Consider the following 21259-nt stretch of genomic DNA (forward strand, 5'->3'; position numbering starts at 1 on the left):
TATTGCACCAAAAACCAGACATTTGCAGCTAGAATAGTCATTTACCACATTAGCAATGTATAGAGTGGATTTCTGATTAGTTTAAAGTGATCTTCATTGAAAAGAACAGTGTTTTTCTTTCAAAAATAAGGACGTTTCAAAGTGACCCCAAACTTTTGAACGGTAGTGTACTAATTCCCTATATAGGGAGTAGGGAACGAGTGAGCAATTTCGGACACAGGGTAAGATTTCTGTCTCCAGACTCTTCTTCCACGCACATGTCATAACTTCATACGAATAAAGTTTGTTTGTTTTTTACTTCCCCAAATCCCTGTATTGCAAAATATGTTAATTTGTCGGGTTCTGTTAATGGTTCCACTATTGTTTCTGATGGGACGTTAATTAGTGTAACACACCTGTGGACATTATCGTGCTTGGGATGTCTGGAAAGGGGTAAGCTGGATTCATGAATCCTGCATGGACGATTTTCATTCGCACAGTATATTTTTTATTTTTTCCAAGATATGACGTTTTTGACACACAGCCGCTGTTTGTATCGGATCAAATATGTAAATTAGCATCGTAAAATGCCGTGTGAAACATCGAGTGTTTATCTGAGTAGCCATTTGGCTGCGTGCTAACTAGTGTATTATGATGTAAGGATGCCAGAACTCTTTCCCCGTGTGTTGATAGCCCTGTCATTCATTGTTTTCCAGAATAAATGCTGAAGGATCAACTCTTCACGTCCTTTGGATCATCTATTAGCCACACAGACACTTTTAGGTGGGGTTTACATTAGACCGTATCAGCGGATCATCAGATTAACGTTTTTAAAACGATTAGTGTGCACACAGCAACACCAATACACGATTCGCGTGCACACAGCAACACCAATACACGGATACGCTCGGCTCCGCAGGCATCCTGCGCTCCAAATCACTCCGCCCTGAACAGCGAGTGCCCTCTGGAGGGTGCGCACTCCGGCCCTGCGCAGCTCACAGAGCGCGCGAGTGAAGCGCACGAGCAGTGATTCGGGACTGAGCCGCTGTGTGTGTGATCCCAGCGCAGATCACTTACCACTTGCAAGTAGAAGGATGGCAAGCCTAAAGACAATCATAACTACACAATGGGCAGTATTTGCATCAGTATTTGCAGTATTTTCATACTTTTATACTCTTTAATGAAAGGTGATACAAGGCGGAAGTCCGCGCCGTTTTTCAGCAGTCGCGTCACATGACCAACGCCAGCGAATCAGGAAGGTGGATGTCACAGTGACGTTGTCCAATGACGACGCCAGCTAGAGCTCAGCACAGCGTATCCGCGTATTCTCAATGTTTACACAGCACCGGACCAGACACGATCTGGATTGAATACGTGGACCCTGGCGGATTCACGTTTACCGGCGTTTCCAGGCGGTTTAATGTAAACGGACAGTGCATCCGCGAAGAAAACGAGACAAATACGGTCTAATGTAAACGTAGCCTGGTGATAGTCAGTTACACACACTCGCCCCAGTATTTTTGACTCAAACTTAAGTATTCATTTCCCTGTGTAATTTACTTAGTTACTTTTAAAATCAACATCGACAGCTGCGACACACAACGGAGCGACCTCTCAGCCTGCCACTAATCCCCTGCAAAATCCTTTGTTGCTGTTTTGGTGTCTGGCTACGTCTTGGCTGAGCTCAAGTCCCAGCTCTAAGAGGACCGGTTTGCCACTGCTGTGCACCGTGTAGTTGGAAGTGTACTGTGTGTTGGTGTGTGTGTGTGTGTTACCTTTTGTCTAAGCTGTGCACAGATGTGTTGCTGTTGTAATCTGTCATTCTGCAGGCTCTGCTCTTCATCATAGATGGCCCTGGCATCCTCCAACAACCGCAGAGTCCGCAGCCGCAGAAAAGCCTGCTCCCTGTGCCAACTCTCCAACAGCAGCCTCTCCTGCTCCACTCGGAACCTGTACCAGTCCCAGGTCCGCTCATGGGCACTCTGAAATACACACACACACACACACACACACACAATGGACTAACTGAAGACATGTGAAAGTTTTAGGCAGGAAGCAGAAGGCAGAAGGTAAAATATTAGACATGACGTGAGAAGGCTTTAATGTAGAGATGAAGAAAAGAGATAACGTTGAGCACAGGAACAAAAAAGGGCACAGACCATATCACTTGGTTATGGATGAATGTTTTAATATACAGGTATTTAGAATCTAATATATGTGAAGCACTCATAGCGCCATCTATCAAACCTACAACCCCGATTCCAAAAAAGTTGGGACAAAGTACAAATTGTAAATAAAAACGGAATGCAATGATGTGGAAGTTTCAAAATTCCATATTTTATTCAGAATAGAACATAGATGACATATCAAATGTTTAAACTGAGAAAATGTATCATTTAAAGAGAAAAATTAGGTGATTTTAAATTTCATGACAACAATACATCTCAAAAAAGTTGGGACAAGGCCATGTTTACCACTGTGAGACATCCCCTTTTCTCTTTACAACAGTCTGTAAACGTCTGGGGACTGAGGAGACAAGTTGCTCAAGTTTAGGGATAGGAATGTTAACCCATTCTTGTCTAATGTAGGATTCTAGTTACTCAACTGTCTTAGGTCTTTTTTGTCGTATCTTCCGTTTTATGATGCGCCAAATGTTTTCTATGGGTGAAAGATCTGGACTGCAGGCTGGCCAGTTCAGTACCCGGACCCTTCTTCTATGCAGCCATGATGCTGTAATTGATGCAGTATGTGGTTTGGCATTGTCATGTTGGAAAATGCAAGGTCTTCCCTGAAAGAGACGTCGTCTGGATGGGAGCATATGTTGCTCTAGAACCTGGATATACCTTTCAGCATTGATGGTGTCTTTCTAGATGTGTAAGCTGCCCATGCCACACGCACTAATGCAACTAGGTATGGCCATGGGTGCATTCATTCCCCAGAAGAACCGCCTCCTTCCATTCTGCCATTGACTGATTGTGTTCAAATAATGCTGCTGAGAAATCATTGATCTTGATCTTGACAGTCTATGGATGTTATGTGACCCTAGTGATTATTGATAGGCTGTCTCAGTGTCACCTGCGGAAAAAAACAATCACGTTTTAGAAAAGAAAAGGGAAAAAAAAACATCCACTTTCAAAGCTGCTTCATAGTAATGAGTAACAAGGACCTTGACAGAAATGTCCCCCCACCAAATCTGTCCCTCTGTGTTACATGTCAATCCTGGGATTGAGATGCTGACCTCTTCTGCTCCTCGGACCTGCCTGATCCATCCTGATGCCCTAAGTCTGGTTGGAGTCTCATCACATCGATCCTGTAGAGGACGGCCCCATATGGACAGTTGAAAGTCGCAGTTGGAAGACGCTCTGGACTCTTACAGTAATGCTTTTATGGCTGAGGACTACAGTTGACTTGCTAACTTTAGGACTGCAGTTGTCATGAACAGTTTTGCACTCAAGTTTCCATCAATGAAGAGTTTATAACATCAACGAAACTGACTTCATGTTAAAACTATTAATGTTATAGTCATGTTGTCTGTTGTTGCCCAAATGAGGATGGGTTCCCTTTTGAGTCTGGTTCCTCTCGAGGTTTCTTCCTCATGTCGTCTGAGGGAGTTTTTCCTTGCCACCGTCGCCACAGGCTTGCTCATTGGGATAGATTAGGGATAAAATTAGCTCATGTCTTAAGCCATTCAAATTCTGTAAAGCTGCTTTGGGACAATGTCTATTGTTAAAAGCGCTATACAAATAAACTTGACTTTGACAGAAATGTAGTGGAGTGAAAAGTACGATATTTCAAATCAAATATAGTCAAGTTAAAGTCATAAGTTGCCAAAAAAAAATAATACTCAAGTAAAGTACAGATACTCAAAAAGTGTACTTAAGTACAGTACTCAAGTAAATGTACTTCATTACTGTCCACCTCTGGTTCTGAAGGACCCTGACTCTGCAACACGACTAAGCAAGCAACGTGAAAACCAAGGAGCCTCCAAACAGGTCAAAGACAAAGTCGTGGAGAAGTATAGATCAGGGTTGGGTGATAAAAATATCCCAAACTTTGAATATCCCACGGAGCTCCATTAAATCCATTCTAGAAAAATGTAAAGAATGTGGCATAAATAAATTATGAATATGTTTACGAAACACTATAGAAGTACAGAACAGGATGCATTATGCAGTTGCCTGGTTTCTTTAAGATGGAGACGGCTGTAAAAACACCTTCACACACACCAGAACTAAACATAAATATTACAGCAGGCCCAAAAAAATCTCAAAGACATCCATCATCACCTGCTCCTTGAATCAAAACTTTTAAACAAAATATTCTTCTGGAATATCTGACTTTTTGACCTTGTGAGGACATTTAGATGGTCCCAATGAGGAAAACTGAAACTTTTTAAAGAAGCTTTTCTTTCAAACAACCTACAAGAGTCTAGATGTTTCCTTCTGGTGACTGATGTCAAGGTTAAGGTTAAATTTAGGTGTAGACATGAGTAAAGTAGCGACAGTAATCATTGCATCAGATCATTGGAAAGACAGACAGCCTAAAGATGCAGTTAGAAACAGGGCTTTGAAACAGAATTTTTTTCCTATTGGTTCGTTCCGAACAGAAACGGAATTTTAACGTTTCCGGTTTTGGGTTCCACCATTAAATAGAAGTTCCCGAACCGGTTAGAACAAAAAAATTTCGTTCCCGGAACGGTTAATTGCGTTCCCTGTCAGCTGTTTAACAAATGGCTATAAAATTATGTCTCTGTCTCATCCAGCTTAAGCCAAATGTAGGCTAATTCTATTACAACCTTCATTAAATAAGACAAGAAATAATTCAAAACAATTATTATTTCAAATGTTGGCGATTTGGATTCTCAGTATGTCTTCCCATCTTCACAAACAGAAAAAGTGCCAAAAATGAAAGATAATTCGTTTAGTGTGTTACCAAAGGCTAGTCAGGCCCTATAGAGGGCTACCGCATGACGCCACCGCGCCGCGAGATTTTGTTAGGCGCCATATTGGAAGACCAAGTACACATCTATGCAAGTACATACATACATAAAACAAACTACACCTGAAATGTAGCCAGGGCCGGTTCTGCCCTAATCTGGACCCGGGTGCAACATCGCGCAACCCCCCCCAAAAAAAACAGTCTAAATCAGGACAACCATCACATAACTATAACTATAAACATTTTATATCAACTATTTTAACTAAATGGGCTATAATAAATAAGCCTGCAGGCAGCCACGGCGGGCTGCCTCAGAAAAGTAACCATTCAATGACACCAACTGAAAGCCTGCAGCCACGGCGGGCTGCCTCAGAAAACTAACCATTTGTCCTACCTTAAAACTCGTTTTGCATTTTCTGCCTCCTTTTTTGTATTTTCGACCCTCCGTTTATTTTCTTTCATTTTCTGAAAACCCGATTTGTGTCCAGACATTTTGTTCTGCTACCAACGAACTACCTCGTCAGGTCTCGTCTCTCGAGCCCGCGATGAAGAGCAAAAATTGATACATTTTTACAAACAGCCAATAGGGAGGTTGCAACGTTCAGGCTCTTCTTTGCTCAGACACTCAGTAATGGAGACGTGATAGTAGTCCACCTTCCCGCTCTCTCCATTCAGTCAGCGAACGTCACACAGGAAGTGAACCCCAGCGGGTCATAGAAACTTGCGCAGGAGAAGAATGACTTTTTTATTTGTAGGCTACGGAAACTTTGAGGAACGAAATAAAAACCGGTATTAACCGGTTACCATTATTTTTAATAAGCGTTTCTGTTCCGGAACATAAAAAATAATAAAGTTTCTGGTTTCGTTTCTGTTCCATGTGAAATAGAAAAAGTTCCCGGTTTTCGTTTTCGTTCCTTGAACCGGTTCAAAGCCCTGGTTAGAAACCATGAAGACAGACATCTTGGACTGCAACTGATACAAACAGTTTTGCGATGACGGTTTAGGGCTACACTGACCACGCGCTGTCTTGCACGAAAGTCTCCATCCGTGAACAGTTAATAACTTCATCACTTTAGCACTTTTTGACACGCAGTTAGAGAAGCGAGTTATTTATAATCACAGTATCTAGTGTCACCCAGATGAGGATGGGTTCCCTTTTGAGTCTGGTTCCTCTCAAGGTTTCATCCTCATGTCGTCTCAGCGAGGTTTTCCTTGCCACCGTCGCCACAGGCTTGCTCATTAGGGATAAAGTTTATAAATTCATACAGTACCGTGCAAACAGCTTAGGCACCCTATCTTTTTTTTCTTTCATACAAACCTTGTTATAGATTTGTATTTTATGACTTCTACATTATTGAGTCAGTACAAAATCATTTTAGAGCCCAAACATTCATTTTCCACAACAAAATGAAATGTTAGAGAAAAAAAAAGCTTGTATCTGAGCATGAGAGAGCACTTTTCAGATTAAAAAAGAAAACATAATGAAGGCCACTGGGTTTTGGTGCAAAATGAAGACGCGAGTGTGACAAAGTGTCCAGAAGAAGTGTGGCTGGTTCTGTAAGATGCTCAGTAAAACCTACAGCTCATTTCTGCATAAAACTGCACTCACTGGACCTGAGACTATCTTTTTAAAGCTAGACTGCCTTTCAGATTTTTCAAGTGTAGGTCTCATCTCATTATCTGTAGCCGCTTTATCCTGTTCTACAGAGTCGCAGGCAAGCTGGAGCCTATCCCAGCTGACTACGGGCGAAAGGCGGGGTACACCCTGGACAAGTCGCCAGGTCATCGCAGGGCTGACACATAGACACAGACAACCATTCACACTCACATTCACACCTACGCTCAATTTAGAGTCACCAGTTAACCTAACCTGCATGTCTTTGGACTGTGGGGGAAACCGGAGCACCCGGAGGAAACCCACGCGGACACGGGGAGAACATGCAAACTTCACACAGAAAGGCCCTCGCCGGCCCCGGGGCTCGAACCCAGGACCTTCTTGCTGTGAGGCGACAGCACTAACCACTACACCGCCCAAGTGTAGGTCATAAAAATAATTTTCCCCGACACCCAATTATTTTTGTTTAGTGACTGAAAGCTACTGAATTCGAATCTCAGACTTTTTAAATAGAACAATTAATGAATTTATCTTCACATGGCCCTAAATTCTCCGATATTTCTTCCTGCTTCACCATGATGCAATTCAAGATACTACATCATGCATCACGTGGTGGGCTTTCCCCGTTCGCGCAAGGCATTGTGGGACAGAAATTTGAAACAGGAGAGAAAAATGGAGGACGTGAGTGTGCGAATGAAACGTGAAAGACCGACTACAGTAACGGAAAGAAAGCGAGAAGAAAAGGCGTTATGTTCTATACGAAGGAAAGGAAACGCAGGCCCAAATTAATAAATATCGGCGCTCAGCGAGCACCTCGGTGTGATCAGCTGTTCGTTTTGCGGCAGAATGATGGAACTGTCAGTGCACGCTCAAAGGTAAACCTGTAGATGGCAGTAATGCAACACTGTGGATGCCAGCTGCTGTAAAACCCAAAAGAAGAAGGTAAACCTGCGCATGCGCACACGGACTTCCTCTGTCTACTCGACTGCGCGAAGAGAGCGATTTCATGCACGTTATTTGCTTTAATCCCCTCAAATTAAATAACTTCCCAGCCACAGAATGGCCGGATATTTTGTCAGATATTACAGAAATAAACATCTATCACAATGGCCACATTTCAGACGGAACTAAATTTCACCGCTTTTATGAAATTGAAAGGCTGTATAGCTTTAAAGCAAAGGGTCGTTGCACACTAAATATTGACTTGGTTTCATTTATTATGGCTTACGGATTACTGTTTATAGTATTTTTTTTAAATGTTGAAACATTTCATTATTTTTGAAGCCATTTTTGGTCTACGGCATTTCTTTACATGTGCCTAAGACATTTGCACAGCACTGTATGTAAAATTTGCATCCGGAATTCGTATATTTCTATGTGCCTGCTTTGTGACAATGTCCATTATACAAAGAACATTGAATTAAGTTGAAATACAGTAAGACACGTGTGTATATCTGCACAAACATCATTATTCCTGAGTGAAATGAGTCAGGTTATGGTGATGAAAATAGCCAGCGTGTGAAATTAATGAACCGAAGTGCCTTCTTGATACGGGGAGAGTCCATGTGGTTGACAGGGCAATGACGCCTCATGCGCTGACCACTAGGGGGCAGAATAACACAGCCCCTCCATCTGATTCTCATGTAGCATGGAGAACATGACCTGTCCTAAAGAGTCAAAGTCCGGGCTCCACATTTTGAGTGCTGATGAAAGCAGCAGGCTCTACTTAGAGTTTCGTCTTTCTATATTCTTCTGGTTATGCGTTCATTCTCCTTCGGTGTGCTGTTAAATGACTGGGTGTATCAATAGATGAAGTATAAACATATTAACAAAATATTAAATATCATGAAAATCTATGTGCTGTTGCAAGACATGCTTTGTACAAGTAAATGTGTAATTAAAATGTAATTTCATTGCTTTTCATGTTAGGATAGTAACTGATGTTTGTTTCTCGAGTGCTACTCGAAAATCATGAGCTAACCAATTCTTTGTTTGGCTGTTTGATGTCACCATTCTTGTTCCTGCTAGCGATTGATTGGATAATGAAAGAGACAAGATCTCGATTTTGCAGACGACATCGCACTCCTTTCTAGTACCAACCATCAAATGCAAGACAAAACCACAAAGCTGATAGCAAATTTTATCAAACTAGGGCTAAGACCGAGTGTTGATAAAACCAAGATAATGAAAATGAATTGCACCTCTAATAGGCCAATTAAGATCAATGGTAGAGACCTAGAAGAAGTGTCATCATTTGTGTATTTGGGTAGCATAGTTAGTGTGAATGGAGGAACTGATGAAGATATCAGAGTCAAGATCAATGAGCCACAAGTGGTTTTTCACTTGTTAAAGAAAGTGTGGAGTTCCCGTGTCATCTCTTGCAAAACAAACTTCAGGATCTTCAACTCCAATGTGAAAAGCTTCCTCTTGTACGGATCAGAGACATGGAGAACTACAAAGACATCTAGGAACAAGCTACAAACCTTTATCAACAACTGTTTGAGAAGAATTCTGAAGATAAGATGGACAGACGGAGTAATAAACGAAGATCTTTGGGAATGATCAGGTCAGGAACCCATTCAAATACAAATCAGTCGGTGTAAATGGAGATGAATTGGCCACACCTTGAGGAAACATCCAGACAGTTAGTACATTTACATGCACGTCCAAATCGAGCTGCTGTCGGTAATCGAGCAAAGGGTCCCAGCAGGGGTGCCAGAGAAATCCAATCCTACATGCACACAAGGAAATCGAGCTATTGTGTGAGGTACATTGTGCACCTGAGCCACAGGTGGCGCTACACGCCCCATCGTGTTGGTACACTTCCGGTTGTCGTCATGAAGAAGAGCTATTCAAAAGTGTAAACAAAGTTATCAGTTCCGTGTTCTCCATTGCGCGTTTTTCTCCCGTCCATGAATTTTAATATATTCAACTCCTTAAGCTGAATGAGCATGAACTCTGTCTCCTCATTGCTCCAGAAGTGCACGTTTCTGCTCGCCATTTTCTCTTCTTCGTTTGTTCCTCCTGACCTCTTCTGCTGCTCGCTACCACTGTTGTCATGCCGACCGAGGCTGTCGTGTTTCCCGCTTGTGGTCTCGTCACTCGTCACTTCCGGAAGGGGCAGTGCTGAAGTAAGTAGCTCGACTACGTAGCTCGATAGGGTTTACATGCACTAAGTAGCTTGGCTACAATCGCATAATCTAGGTCGTGTAGCTCGATTACGAGAAATCAAGTTCGGTTCAATTTCAGCCAAGCTAAGGTGTTTCCATGGCATTTAGAACTTCGATTTCAGTCGAGCAACGACAGAAATTCGACTTTCTCTATGTGTATGTAAACGCACTGAGTGTTACAAGGCAAGCTTTAAAATGGAATCCCCAAGGCAAGTGGAAAAGAGGACGCCCCAAAAACACCTGGAGGCATGATGTCAAGGCTGTGATGAAGAGCTGGAACATGCCTGGAAAACGTTTGAGAGGCTAGCCCAAGACAGGACGAGATGGATGAGGGAGATTGTCGATGGTCTATGCTCCAGGAGGAGCTAAGGGCCTAACTCTAACTCTAACCTATTCTTTCTCGAGCAACATTCACTAGCTATTATCATCTCACTACTATTTATCTGACAAGGTTTAATTAAACAAGTCAAGCAACAGGGCGGCATGGTGGTGTAGTGGTTAGCGCTGTCACCTCACAGCAAGAAGGTCCAGGTTTGAGCCCCGTGGCCGGCGAGGGCCTTTCTGTGCGGAGTTTGCATGTTGTCCGCGTGGGTTTCCTCCGGGTGCTCCGGTTTCCCCCACAGTCCAAAGACATGCAGGTTAGGTTAACTGGTGACTCTAAATTGAGCGTAGGTGTGAGTGTGAGTGTGAATGGTTGTCTGTGTCTATGTGTCAGCCCTGTGATGACCTGGCGACTTGTCCAGGGTGTACCCCGCCTTTCGCCCGTAGTCAGCTGGGATAGGCTCCAGCTTGCCTGCGACCCTGTAGAACAGGATAAAGCGGCTACAGATAAAGAGATGAGATGAAGTCAAGCAACAGAGTTGTATTTTTTTTAAAAATCTACAGGTTACGGTGGAGCTGCACTTCAGTGACTAAAAGGAAATGATGGGTGTGTTTCCTTCATACTGATATAACGATCTGAGTAACATCACAGTTATCCAGATACTTGAGGGATAAAATAGTTTAATTACACTAGTTTTATGACACTTTATCATACGATATGCAGTCCATCGAGACGATGATGACTGTTCCATGTTAGTATCTAGGCCCTGATCATACTCCTCCATTTGAGCCCGTCATTTGCGTATCATTTCCAAGTGTTAGGTTCGATACCTCTCCATTTCATGTTTCTCTTTGCTGTATCTTTGAATCTAAGCCATGGCCTTCCCTGGTTTCTCCTTCCTTTGCACAACTGAGAATACAGCATTTGCCTAGGTTGGCGTTCATGTTCCATTCTTTCCACATGGCCAAGCCATCTGAGATTCATCAGTATTAGCAGATCTGCCATCGTTAGGAGGCCTGCTCTCTGAAGGATTTCCTTGTTGGGAATCTTATCCTGCCAGGATATATTCATTATCTGCCTCAGATGTCGCATCATCATCGCAAGCATGAAGTTTCTTCACTTCCCTCCTGTAGATGGCCCATGTTTCTGCACGGTGGTGGTGGTGGGAGTACCACAGCCTTGTAGATTTTACATTTTGCCCAGAAGGTGACATGACGGTTTTTCCACAGTCTTGTTCCTTTCATCCATAATCATGAAACTGCTTGCAAAGTGTTTGGAGTTCTGTTAGCTTTTGCAATTACTAACAGCACTATCCTGACAGAGCAATGATGTGGCTCAGTGGCAAGGACAGGCCAAGACAAACTGGCATCAATGTCTGCTGCAGCAACTGACCAGGAGATAGGTTTGTTTATCCCCGCTCTTGGGTGATGCCATGGGTCACCTGGCTTGGCTTGCATGATGGCCTTTGATTCGCAAGGAGCATCATCCGCCCTTTGACAAGTCTTGTTTTTAGTCCTGCTGGGTGACATGCCATCCTCCTCACCAGTGTACATTGGTGGGGGAGCTGGTTTAGACGCTGACCACCCGTCCGTGCGGCAGGTTGTACTGGGTTACACTGCTACCAGTAGCAAAGTCCATCTTGACTCTGACCTGACATCCAATCACTTTATCATAAATAAAAAAGGCATTTCTTTCACTGTTCATTATAAACCTGTTACGCTTCGCATTTAAAGGGGACGTGTTCTTGAAATAAGATGTCGATATAGCTTGAGACCGTACTGGGCCTTTCAAAGACTTCACAGTTACCTTCACAGTCTATAATGGGAATACAAAGAAAATAAACAGAGAGAACACTTTTGGGTTTCCCAAAAGCCTCTAAACACTAAGGCTACGTTTACATTAGACCGTATCTGTCTCGTTTTCTTCGTGGATGCACTGTCTGTTTACATTAAACCGCCTGGAAACGCCGGGAAACGGGAATCTGCCAGGATCCACGTATTCAATCCAGATCGTGTCTGGTCCGGTGCTGTGTAAACATTCAGAATACGCGGATACGCTGTGCTGAGCTCTAGCTGGCGTCTCATTGGACAACGTCACTGTGACATCCACCTTCCTGATTCGCTGGCGTTGTGACGCGACTGCTGAAAAACGGCGCGGACTTCTGCCTTGTATCACCTTTCATTAAAGAGTATAAAAGTATGAAAATACTGCAAATACTGATGCAAATACTGCCCATTGTGTAGTTATGATTGTCTTTAGGCTTGCCATCCTTCCACTTGCAAGTAGTAAGTGATATGCGCTGGGATCACACACACAGCGGCTCAGTCCCGAATCGTGGCTTGTGCACTTCACTCGCGTGCTCTGTGAGCTGTGCAGGGCCGGAGTGCGCACCCTCCAGAGGGCACTCGCTGTTCAGGGCGGAGTGATTTGGAGCGCAGGATGCCTGCGGAGCCGAGCGTATCCGTGTATTGGTGTTGCTGTGTGCACGGCTAACGGTTTTAGTGTAAACGCGAATCGTTTTAAGAACGTTAATCTGATGACCCGCTGATTCGACGTAATGTAAACGTAGCCTGAGTTCATCCGTCCATGTTCCCATCCAACACTGCTAGTGTTTTCCCTGTAACCCTGGTGTGGGGGGCTTACAGATGCTAGTCCTTGCCCAAGGGACACCTGAGAGCATCAGCAGTGATGAGGAGGTACTCGATCATCCCCCTGGTCTGAGCGGACCCCACTGCCTGGATGCAGTTTTATGTCATGCCCAGGACATGGAAGGACATGGTAACTCATATAATCACAACTGTGGTGAGCAGAAAAGCATCTCAGCATGCAACAGCAGAAGACCACATTGGGTTCCACTCGTGCCAGCCAAGAACAGGGCTCTTCAAATCAAGAACAGGTGGCCAGTGAGTGTATATTGAATATGTCTGACTGGAATTACTCTCAATATAAATTTAATTTTAAAAACATGACATTTTATTGCCATATGTTCATAGAGTAGATAATCATGATATACCCTGAATACGACATGACAGACTCCTTTACACAGAAGACAGCAGTGCTGTAGTAGCTAATAAAAGCTTTTAGGCAAATAAACATTTCCTCAAGGCTCTATGAATAGTTTAGTAGTCCACTATTTACACTATTTTTATTATGACATACAGTTGTGGTCAGAAGTTTACATACAGTGACATGAATGTCATCTTGGATATGAATGTCATGGCAATATTTGGGCTTTCAGTCATTTCTTTGAACTGTTCTTTTTCTGTGGCAGAATGATTGTACAGCATACAGCTTTAATTAAAAAAACACTAGAACTTGGTGCACAAGTTTTAATTTTCTTTGGGTTTTCTGAAATCAATACAGGGTCAAAATTATACATACAGGCTCAAAAATTTACATACACTCACTTAGATTATTAATTCAGAGGTGCTGGAACTTCCAAAATGTCTCTTATCTTGCCAAGGCCGAGGTCTCTTAACTTCCTGTTAGTGATTATGGCTGACTACAGCTGGTAGCTTCTCTGTGCCTTCATAAAAAGGGTTTGTTTACAGCACTCACTGGATTGACCAACACACAGTAAAATGGGAAAGTCCAAGGAGCTCAGTGCAGATCTGAGAAAGAGGATCGTAGATATACACAACTCCAGAATGTCTCTTAGAGCCATTTCTAAACAACTGAAAATTCCAAGATCAGTTCAAACAATTGTATCCAAGTTATTGTGAGGTGTAGTCACTTTGCCAAGCCACTTTGCTTCAAGAAAACCCAAACTGTCACCCTCAGCTGAAAGGAAATTGGTTTGGATGGTCAGGAACAATCTGGGGACCACCATGGCTCAGCCCTGCCATGAACTGGAAGCTGATGGATCACTGTCTACAGTTCAGATCACCATGGACTAAGAGGCTGTTATCCAATAAATAACCCCCTTGCTCCAAAATTGACACCTTCAAGCTTAAGTTTGAAGCTGACCACATGGACAAAGTAAAACACCTTTTGGAGGAAAGCTGTATGGTCAGATGAGACAAGGATTGAGTTGTTTGGCCACAATGACCGCCATGTACAGAGGGACACTGTACCAGCTGGTGGTGGTGGTAGGATCATTATGCTCTGGGGCTGTTTTGCTGCTAGTGGAACTGGTTCATTGCACAAAGTGGATGAAATAATGAAGGAGGACTACCTCAGAATTCTTCAGCATAAACCATCAGAAACTTGAACACGACTTGGGACTAGGGAGTTACAACAGGAAAATGAACCCAAACACGCATCAGAGCTGGTTGTGGAGGATAAAGCAGGCTAACATTAAGCTTAAAACAAGTCCTGACTTCAACCCTATTGAAAATATAGGGACTGTGCTTATAAGTCGAGTCCATGCCAAGAAAAAAAAAATGTAATTGAACTCTACCAATTCTACCATGAAGAGTCGTGAAATATCCAACCAGAATTCTGCCAGAAGCTTGTTCATGGTAAACAAAAATGTTTGGTCAAGGTGAATCTTGCCAAGAGACATTTTACCCAAATATTCGGTGTGCTGTATGTATATTTTTGACCCTGTATGTATAATTTTGTCCCTGTGTTGATTTCAGAAAACCCAAAGAAAATTAAAACTTGTGCACCAAATTCTAGTCTTTTTTTTTTTTAATTAAAGCTGTATGCTGTACAATCATTCTGCCACAGAAAAAGAACAGTTCAAAGAAATGACTGAAAGTCCAAATATTGCCATGACATTCAGGTCACTGTATGTAAACTTCTGACCACAACTGTATGTACACGAGTGAATTTAGTGCCATTTTTGCTCGACTTACTCATTTTGTCTGCAGACATCTTTATAAAGAGTCTATTTTCCCACAAGTACATTCACTTAGCAGCATTCCCTAAAATGCACATCTCCAATTATTTCCCAGAAAGTGTGCTTCGACCAAAAACACAGTTTGAGCCTTTGAAATGAGTCACTGTCAACAATTCATTTCAAGCAGCCATTCTTTTTTTTCCCCCAAGGACTCAAAAACAGGAAATCAAAACTAACAAAGAAAGCAGCAAGAACATGAGAAAGGGCTTACTGTAATGTTTTCAACCCTTTAAGATGCTCTCTTTCAAGCTGTGAAATAATGGGTGGGAGAGTGAAAAAAACTCAGCTCCAGGTAGGCCTAAATTGGGCTTGGAAACCTTTACGGTGGAGAACGTTCATCTCACATCAAAGCGCTGAATGGGCAGCAGTTCAGAGGCAGGCCGAGCCGGGCGCCTCAGCAATGCTTCCCATGTGTGTGTCATTTTACGGCCCCTGCTTTATAATCCAATTGTGGTTGGATTGTTAAAATCACCTTTCTGAAGGTGAGTGCAATATTAAGAAGAAAAAAAAAACCAGCAGGAGCTGAATTCTGACATGAATAATAGCTAAACTCATCTCAGGTCATGTACTTCAAATGAGCAACACACACTAGTAATCTAAATCATACGGCTTTACACACCTGGATTTCATTTAACAAGGCTGGTGATCCTACAGCAGGCTTCAGATCCAGCAGGAGAACAGACCATCTCCCCTGGCTGGTGTGTATCAATGTTTCCATATTTTAAAGTTTGCTTTCTTTCATTGCATTCCAATGCAACGTCAGTTCCCAAGGTAGGCAACATTTTGGCGTAGCGCGTGCAAGCTTCCAAAATAAACACTGTTCCATTTGGAAACCTCTGAGATTTTTTATTTTACTGGAGGAGCATCGCATGTGCCTTTCTTGGATCCTGTCCTGTTCACCTGACCATGTTCTAAGCCTCAGACTGAGAAGTGGTCTTAGAAGTTGCCACGGTCTTGCACCAGGTAGCGTTGTTGTCACTCCAGGATCCCTGGTTCAATCCTGAGCCTGTGTAGTCTTTTAGATATGGGGATATGGTCCCCATATCCATGTGGGGTTCCTCTGGCCAAAACCATGACAGCAGGTGGACTGATTATGCTGAATTGCCCCAAAGTGTGAATGAGTGTGTGGTTGTGTGTGGTGGCCTGTGATGGACTTGTGTCCCATGCAGGGTATATTCCCATCTCATGCCCAGTGTTCCTGGGATAGTCTTCAGATCCAACAAATCCCTGATGAGGATAACGGCCCGGTCCCACAACACCGATAACTATAACTCCATCTGCCTGAATTTAGTTCCAGTCTGGAGCAGAAACACCACAACTATAATCCCAACTATAATATCACTTGGTCCTGCCACTCAGGTAAATAAACGCATGTAACTTAGGAATAGTCAGGAAATTTTTTCCAAGTAGCAGCACATTATTCCGGGCATACTGTACAGCTTGGACTTCAAAACAACCCATGCACACACTCCGGTGGTTGATATAACACGGATAGGTCACGGATTACAGAAATATAATAAGAAAGGATACAAAATACGGAGTGGTTATGGATTTTAATACGGATGCTAATAATTTACGGATTGGTCATGGACATTTCAGTATATTACAGATTAGTTACCGATTTGATACGGATGATGCATCACGGATAAAAAATTAAGAAATCAAAAACAATTAAATGTTTGGACTGCTGAAGTGCATAATTAAAATATCTTACCTGCATTTATGTGTTTACTTTATTATTGATATTTCACGGAAAATCACATATCCGTGAATAAAAGATCTGCGCTTTATATTATATATTTTATTTTCTGTGAACCCGTATTCTGTGACTTCATGATGCCTGGGGAAAACAGCATGTCTTCAGACAATGTCACATGTAAACAATTACCTGATTGGTCAGATGTTTTATCAGATCAGGTCCAGGCCTGGAAAAATCGCTCCAGAAGTAATCTCAGCAATACGGATGAACCCAGGCCTGGGCTATAGGGATCGATATTGGTATGGTGTGAGCACCAACCACATAAACTGCAGGGGTCCCATTTATTTATAGTTATCGTTACAATTGTAGTTATAGTTATCGGTATTGTGGGACCGGACCTTAAAGCAGTCACTGAAGAATGCTAGTCATAACCTCTGAGGCTCTGCTCACTGACCATCTGCACAAAATATTGTAAACTTTGCTGCCCACAAGCAAGAGTTTTGCATGTACCAATCTTAAAGACTATTGACGTTTCATTGTCTACATCACACAACAATATGTGACTGGACACCGTCAGAAAATTCACAAAGTGAAACGGCTTCTTCTTGTGAAAGTACGGCTATGTTGAATTCTTAAAGCTGCCACTCTCTATCAAGCTACAGCTAGCTGATAATAGTAAAAACATTTTTCAGGCAATGTAATGCTAATGCAGCTTTCTGTTATGGTTAACATGCTATCAACTAAATTAGATAGTTAGTTCAGGATATTATTAAACGAACAGTGGTTAAGATATGTTCAGCATAACATAAGCCCATAAACTAGCAAGTGATATTGTGTGGTGTGCTAAGAGTTATGATGAATGAAGAGACACAAGGCTGTCCTTAATTCAATGTTTTTACGAAGGTTAACATATTACTGCCCAATGAGACAGGGACCTTGGAAGGATGAAACTACTGCCATCTGAATCCTGAGTTTGTGCTTGGCGCACACAGCAGCGTGCCTCAAACTGCTACTCACATACATGCGGGCAGCGCCATTAGGACTAATTACCATGCACCTGTTCCAGATTAGAGTGCAATCACAGCGCACACTTATAAGGACTTTCACAACACACAGACTTTGTGAAGTATACGCGCAGTACCTTGTGTCTCAGGTTACCAAGCCTTTGTTCACTGTATTGCTTTCCTGGTTTTGACTCACTTTTCTATTCTAGACTTTGCCTTTATTTCCTCTGACATCCTGTTTGTGCCTCACCTGACTACTGCTTGTTTCTTGACACTGATTTTGCATGATGATTTGGATCTGTTTGCCAGTGGTTTTTAAACTAAAATCTTCTTGCAATTACATCCGTACATCGCCTCCAGGACGTGACAGCTGTATATACGTTACAATTTCCAGCAAATTTTCCCATATTTTTTCCAGAATTAGGTCACCTGCTAATTCCCACCCACCAGCCAACTCTCCTCTATTATATGACAGCTACCAACTGGGGAGGGTGAAGACTAACAAGGGTAGCAGGCGGTATAACACATGTGGAGGAAAGCGCTATCTACCCTCCACATACATGAGCTCACAGACACCCGTAATTGGCATGGGGGAGGGAGAGTATGCCAATCCTCCCATTCAGACAGCATGGATAATTTTAATAATAATAATAATAATAATAATAATAATAGAAGAAGAAGAACATGCACCAGAGGGTTGTATGGAGAATGAACGTGCAAAGATACTGTGGGATATTTCTGTGGGATATTACTGTGGGATACTTCTTCTTCTTGTATGAATATCCAGTGCAATAACATGATAGAAGCTAGACGACCAGACATAGTGCTTGTAAATAACCTAGAAAATAAACACTACATTATAGATATAGCTTGCCCTGCTGATCACCGGATACACGAAAAAGAACTTGAAAAGGTTGGAATGTATCAAGATCTGCGCCAAGAAATCTCTAGACTGTGGGAAACAAGGAATGTTGTTGTAGTCCCAGTAGTGATTGGAGCTTTAGGCTCAGTGACGAAAGCCCTTGAAAAATGGCTGGATAAGTTGGAATTGAAGATTGATGTAGCTCTACTACAGAAGACTTTAAGGATATTAAGGAAGGTGCTTGAAAGCTAAGTGGAGAAAGACTCAATGGACCTTTGGCCATGGGTTGTGGCCTGCTCCTTTGGGTGAATTATTAGTTAAAGTTTTACTTATATAGCGCCTTTCTCACACCCAAGGTCACTTTGCAATTACAAAACAAACAAGAAAAAAAAGTCAACCAAAAGAGGGTCAGGATGTAATTCCATTGGTGTAGCTGCCCACAGTCCCACCAAAAGGCGCACAAAGGTATATCCCACACCACCTGCACAGCTACCATGACGCCACTGTGCAACAGTGCTCGGAACACTATGCCATGGATCCACAAAGCGAGTACAGAAGCACCGCTCCATGGCCAGTCTACCAACCTTATTTTGATCATGAATCAATAAAGATTACATGGTCCAACATGTTATTCAATTCAAGTTGATACTATTGATCCAAGTTGTTGATTTTTTTCAACTAAGAAGAAAACTTCTAGTTTACTCCGCCGGTGCTGCCATTTTGGAAATCACATTATGCATTGCTGCGTGCTGACTGGTTGAAAGGTGAGTGGCGTTGAATTCATCCGCAGGAAACCATGCACCAATGTTTTGAATGTGAGCTGTCAAAATGAGTAACAAAAACGGGACCAAAGGCTCACAACACACCGTGTCATGGTATGGAAGGGTTGGAAATTAAACAAGTAAACCGTAGCTGCTAAAGAAGGCAACTGGACTTGCTTGAAATTCTTGAAGACATTTCACCTCTCATCCGAAAGGCTTCTTCAGTTCTGTCTGACTAGTGGGGAGTTTCAGGTATTTATCCTCCAGTGGACCAAAAGCAATCCCAACTGTGGGTATCCCAACTGGGCTTTCGTCAAGACCAGAAAAAGAAACATAATGGGCAGGGAAGAAAACAGCAAGAAATGCAAGAACACTGTCATTCACTACATTTCTGGACTATCTGAGAAACTCAGGAGGATCTTCTATAAACACAACATCCCTGTACATTTCAGACCCAGCAACTCTCCGAGGCAGAAATTGTTCCACCCTAAGTACAGAATACCCAGACACAAGCAGGACAACGTAGTGTACGCAATTCAATGCAGTGAGGAATGCACAGACCTGTACACTGGGGAAATGAAACAACCGCTTCACAACTGCATGGCTCAACACAGGAGAGCCAGTTCCTCAGGCCAGGACTCTGGCAGAGAGAGCCAATGACCCACATATCACCCTAATGACCCTCTAGGCTGCTAACACCATTCAGACCTGGCCTCCAGCAACCCTAACACCTACAGGATGACTGAGAGGGTCAATGATCCATGTGACCTCAACGACTCTCCTTAGGGTTGTTTTTGGTCCACTAGAGGATAAATACCTGTAACTCTCCACTTGTCAGACAAAACTGAAGAAGGCTTTCGGATGAGAGGTGAAACATCTTCAAGGATTTCAAGCAAGTCCAGTTGCCTTCTTTAGCACCTACGGTTTACGATGACCTGGATGACTGAGAACCTTCACAGACAATTAAACAAGTAGTACACAAAGTCTATCGGTAAAACAGCACGGCACACAAGTTTCACGAACACTGTTTTGAGCTTTGGCCAATCAGTGTGCAGGAATGCAATCAGATGATTTTCAATCATGGTGGCACTGGTGGAGTACACAAATTTTTCTGCTAGATTCAGAAAATTGGCAGCAGGGGACACTTATATTGATTTGAAGTTGCTGACATGTTGATTCGGGAAACCTTTATTGTTTTGTGATCAAACGGAGACTGACAGATTGTATGTAGAGTGGACCGTCCATGAATTACAGCTTTGGGGATTTTGCCGTGTCATAACTTGTAGGACAAGAAGACTGAGGAGGATTGTGTATTGTGGCATGTAGCAACTGTGAGCAGAACAGGCATCACCCATGACAGACCAAGGCCTGAAGGAAACCGATGTCCAAAACTGGGTCTGGAGCTACACCATAACCAACAGATAAAACATTCAAAGAACAAACCATCCATCCATTGCTGCTTATCCTGTACAGGGTCACAGGCATGCTGGAGCCTATCCCAACTGACTATGGGCAAGAGGCGGGGTACACCTTGGACAAGTCGCCAGGTCATCGCAGGGCTGACACATAGAGACAAACAACCATTCACATGTACAGTCAATTTAGAGCCACCAATTAACCTAACCTGCATGTCTTTAGACTAGAGGAAACCCATACAGACATGGGGAGAACATCCAAACTCCACACAGAAAGGCCCTCGTCAGCCACTGGGCTTGATCCCAGGACCTCCTTGCTATGAGGCAACAGCGCTAACCACTACACCACCGTGTCACCCCATACAACCACAGAAAGGAAAAAAAAGAAAACTAAAAAGCTCCGTTGAGACGCGGCAGCCAAAACGTGCACAGCGTACTCTCAACCGGAACCGGAAGTGTCGAATGTAATTTTGTCCCTTCATTCCCAATCATGATTGCTGTAGTAAGATCAGGATTTGAACTTGCAATCTCTCAAAGAAAGGATGAATGCTTTTCTGTTGACTTGCTCCATCATTCTGAACTCCAGATTGATATTTCTTATGAGTCAATCCAATATTTCTGCAGGTGCACCAGCATATAATATCCTGCATA

General features: G+C 42.8%; 1 protein-coding gene across 1 annotated transcript in view; it reads right to left on the reverse strand.

The window, feature by feature from the left end:
• The window catches only part of LOC132892045 (coiled-coil domain-containing protein 148-like), a 353986-nt gene that overhangs the window by 119013 nt on the left and 213714 nt on the right, over window positions 1-21259 (reverse strand). Inside the window, exon 10 of the mRNA XM_060930375.1 lies at window positions 1755-1961. Within this exon, the coding sequence (XP_060786358.1) occupies window positions 1755-1961 (207 nt within the window). The remainder of the gene's footprint in view (window positions 1-1754; window positions 1962-21259) is intronic.

Source organism: Neoarius graeffei, chromosome 9, assembly GCF_027579695.1.
Source record: "Neoarius graeffei isolate fNeoGra1 chromosome 9, fNeoGra1.pri, whole genome shotgun sequence".
Lineage (NCBI taxonomy): Eukaryota > Metazoa > Chordata > Actinopteri > Siluriformes > Ariidae > Neoarius > Neoarius graeffei.